This window comes from Archocentrus centrarchus, chromosome 11, assembly GCF_007364275.1.
Source record: "Archocentrus centrarchus isolate MPI-CPG fArcCen1 chromosome 11, fArcCen1, whole genome shotgun sequence".
In the NCBI taxonomy this organism is placed as follows: Eukaryota; Metazoa; Chordata; class Actinopteri; order Cichliformes; family Cichlidae; genus Archocentrus; species Archocentrus centrarchus.
In genome coordinates, this window is record NC_044356.1 from 20,892,520 (window position 1) to 20,896,786 (window position 4,267).

The following is a 4,267-nucleotide window of genomic DNA, read 5'->3' on the forward strand; positions in this document are numbered from 1 at the left end:
TTAATCAGAGCAGAGTTTAGACTGCACAGTGCGCTGCGCTCACTGTTACTGTGTCAGCTGCTGCCTTCATATATGTTTACTGCTGAGGTTTGATGAAGCAGGTGGAGGAGAGTCTAAGAATGCTTTGTTAGATTCAGCAAAGGTAATATGGATGACATTTAGTCTGAATTACTAACCCTAACCCTAGCTCAGCATACAATAACGACTGCCAGTATTATTAGTTTGAGAAGCAGAGTCATTTTGGTCGCAGTTTTGATTATAAAATAAAAGCGAAAATATAAACAAACAAAAAGCTTAACATTGTGAAGACTTGGAAGAACAATGTGACACTGATGAGAGGATAAGGCTTCCCAGGTCATTCCCAGGCCAAACCAGCTGGTGATCAGAATTATTTTATTTATTTTTTTACCCAGTTTCGCTGGCGGTGCAGCGCTCACAGCCTGTCCGAGGTCCCGGGCTGAACTTCAAGCCCAGCCCGTCCCTCCAGACAATACTCACCGCTCCACTATAATGACCGCTTTACTCTCATCTTTCTATTGTTTTTAATGGACAGTTCCGCTTACAATTACAGTTCAATGATGTGAGGATCCTTGGTACAGTATACAGCGGACTGTAAATGAATGCGCTTACACTATTACTGCTCTTCCTGGTGGATAAACAAGACATTACCACCATTTTCCCCAAATGCTGCTTAGGGGCGTTCCCACCAGTGGCCGGAATTCCTACGTCATTAGCGGGGGATCGCGTTTAGGCCAAGGTTCGGCCACGAATCGGCCAAGGACCGGCCAAGGTCGCGTCACGGATCGGCCGGCCATTTTCGGTGGCTGCATCTGTATTTAGATAGGAGTTTTGAATTCATCTTTTGTTTTGTATGATTTTCAGTTACTATAAAGAAAGACATCAAACTCAAGTTTTGGATTCAAGACTTTTATTTCTGTTTCGTGTCGCGTCTGAAAGTACTCAAGAGGTTCACGGCTAGTGAGTCTCCTGCACTCACAGTCTCCCTTGGGAGAACTTGTCAGACACCAGTAATTGATGTTATTGCTGTATGTTTATTGGCGACACAAGATAAAAGCATACAAAGAAAGACCTTACACACTTATGTTCTATATTCTAATCTATAGTCAATGGCATCCAGTCACACAAGCAGCAGGAAATCTTGCTGAGCTGGTTTGTGAAGATGATTGATGACTGTCCTTTGTAAGAGGCAACCTGTATTAAAACTAGGGGTGGGACTCGATTAAAAAAATTAATCGAATTAATTACAAGCTTTGTAATTAATTAATCGAAATTAATCGCATTTTAATCGCATTTCAATATTTAACATGATAAATATTAATTTAAGTTTAGTTGATGAATTAATCAATATACATAAGCTTAAACTTCAAAATTTTGTTTATTTTCCCACCAGTCTGCTACACAGACCAACGAAGGGTGGAAGTGCTCCTGTGATAAGCAAACTCCTGAAATTAAAGTTAAGCATCATAACTGGATAGTTTTATTCAACATTAATGTCTCACTTAATCTAGTTGGAAGTTAATCATTCACTCAGCTGTATTCCTTGATGTTGAAATGTGTTATGCTTGTTTTAACAGCTTATTTTGAATTAAAGACTTAAAATTAAACCACAAAAAGGAGAAAAAGTTCGTTCTCCGTTTAACCAGCTGCTTTTACACAGCTGTGCTTCGCACTCACGGTTGCTAGGCGACATGAGCTACACAGAGGTGACGGCAGGCGCTGATATGAAGGCTAGCCGCTCACTTCCGGCCTTTGTGGTGTTCATGGGCTGCGAAAGACGTGGGCCGGGTCCTTCGCAGGATGCGGCCCCTAATTTGGACATTGTGCGTCGATATAATCTGTATGCCGGGAACTCGCGCACTGAGAAACGTTCCACGGTGCAAAGTGCGATTAAAATGCGTTAAAGTTTTTAACGCGTTAATTTCCCCGTAATTAATTAATCGAAATTAACGCGTTAAAGTCCCACCCCTAATTAAAACTAATCTTATGCAGTTGTGCTCATTGTTTATTAACTGTGTTCTTCTGAGACTGATCTGAATCTATATCAGATGTTCCAGTCTGTGCAGTATTCTTTGGTGAAAATGCTTTTTATCAGATTTCTGGCCATAATTTTAAAAATAATAATAAAAGAAAAGTGCAGTTTTACAGAATATCCTGAGCATATTTTGGCATTTTTCTGTGGTCCTGAAAGGTCCCAAGAGTAGCTCCATCAATGCCGCACTGGCCCTGAAATCAGTGTAAAGTCTTTGTGTTAGAGCAAAGCATTGATTACCCCTGTCACACTAAGAAGGCATAAACACATTTCTAGATTCATAGTCACACATGGTGATATTGATCATTTATTGTTTTGTACTTTATCTCTGTAAGTTTACCTTCAGACCACTGTGCAAATAAGCAGTTAACAAATGCACGGCCATTCCAGATACCATGCAGTACGGTGACCTTTGTGGGCAGTAAAACTTGGAATCACAAGGAAAATGAAAAATGGAGAAAAGAAGCCAACTGGCTCTAGCCTATCTATCCATCTAATCACCCTTCGTTTGGCCACTAAAGGACAACAGAAATGAGCTGCACTGCTGACACTGATACTGAGTTGATGTGGCTAACTTGTTGCTTATTGGAGTTTCACCTGTGGGGGCTTTCTGGTTCGTTAAGTGATTTAGCTTTTAAAATATTATCCGAGCAGTGATTCATTCTGAGAAATTATCCCGTCATATTCTATGTGAAGATAATAAGAGTGTGGTGTGTCCTACCTCTTCCTAGTTTTCTTTGTCCTCTGAAGAAGGAATGGGAGAGGCAGGTACTGAAGGCAGGGCTGGCTTGCGGAGGAAAGGATATGTGAGTCTGTCCCTCACACAGTGCGTGTAGGTGTGGTCACAGTCCAATCCATATGGACAGCAGTGGTAGCCATCCAGACAACATTGGCCCTACAAGAAACACTTTTAGTCTTTCAGTCAATGCAGAAAAACATTTATGATTGTTGCAAAATTTTTGAGTCAGTTGTTGATAAAAGAAATTTAATTACAATCACGTGTTTTATTGCACAAGAATATTTAGGCTGACTCACAGGAAAGTAGGGACAACAGAACCAGCCGCCTTTTGGGTGTCTGCAGCAAGTAGTGCGATCAGGACAGGCGGTGTAGCTGTCACAGTAGACCACTGAACTCTTTATTGGATCTGGGACGTGGCTCTCTGTGAGCTCCTGAAGTGGAGTTCCAGACAGATTGGGGGTGCTTGGTTTCTCTGCAGCCTCCTTGTTCTCCATGGGTATGCTCAGCCACGGCTGGTTTACTTTCTCACATGTCAGAACAACCAGGTTACAACGATATCCTGACGGGCAGCAGTGGGCCATGTCAGCGCAGCACACTGCCTGGAGAGTAAGTAAGACTTATTTTCATCAGACTTCCAACAACCAAAAATCAAGTTGCTACACCAGTAGAAAGTTCCTCAGTGCATGAATACATCTGACTTACATTTGGATAGAGACAGCAGCCATATCCACTCCGAGTCCTGCAGCAGGTGTTGTTGTCTGAGCAAATTCTCCCATCAGGACATGTGATAGTGCAAGAAGCAAATCCCAACACAAACACTCCAACTGAAACCCATAGAGTGACCTTTGACATCTGGAAGGAAGAGGATCACCATGACTTTTTTCAAGGTTATGTTAAAAAAAGTACTTTTTTTTTTTCCTTTGGAGTATTGAGAGCATGTCCAGTTTCAGTTAAAGCACTATTTGTACATTAAACACTTCAGAAGAAGTGTATTTATTTCAATCACTTACCTTGAGCAAGTGAGGAGATTCAGCAGCTTCTTGTTCCGTGTTCAAAACTCTCCCCAGTACTGAATCACCCACGCAGGTTAAACATATTATAGTGCAGGTTAGTCACTCCCACTGATCTAAACCAAAACACCTCTCTGTCCCATGACTCTCACATTAAGACAAACAGGTTTTCAGGATTTCTGGAACTACAATAGCTCAAATCACTAATCAGCTACTGATTTGCTTAGCTTAATATACAAACTGTTAACCACATTTAGACACGTAGTATAGCTAAAAACAAATGTATGTATATTTTTCATTACAGTTTCCTATGCACTAATTTTAATTATACTCTATTTAAGAAGGAAAAATGCACTTTAAGCCCACTGAATGAAGATGTGAGTACTTTTCAACCTGTGATTAGATCTGTGACATGATGACAAGACAACAGAATCAATTCATAAACATTATATATAAATAAAAAATTAA

At 40.7% G+C, this 4,267-nt stretch overlaps 1 protein-coding gene across 1 annotated transcript; it reads right to left on the bottom strand.

Moving 5' to 3' along the window:
* Nucleotides 1–1,886: 1,886 nt before the first annotated feature.
* LOC115787612 (progranulin-like) lies at nucleotides 1,887–3,862 on the bottom strand. Its single transcript, XM_030740355.1, has 5 exons — nucleotides 3,800–3,862; nucleotides 3,492–3,641; nucleotides 3,086–3,388; nucleotides 2,772–2,945; nucleotides 1,887–2,244 (listed from the first exon to the last, which is right to left on the bottom strand). Exons 2-4 carry the CDS (start codon nucleotides 3,639–3,641, stop codon nucleotides 2,778–2,780), a joined length of 621 nt encoding a protein of 206 aa, XP_030596215.1. The 5' UTR covers nucleotides 3,800–3,862; the 3' UTR covers nucleotides 1,887–2,244; nucleotides 2,772–2,777.
* Nucleotides 3,863–4,267: the final 405 nt, after the last annotated feature.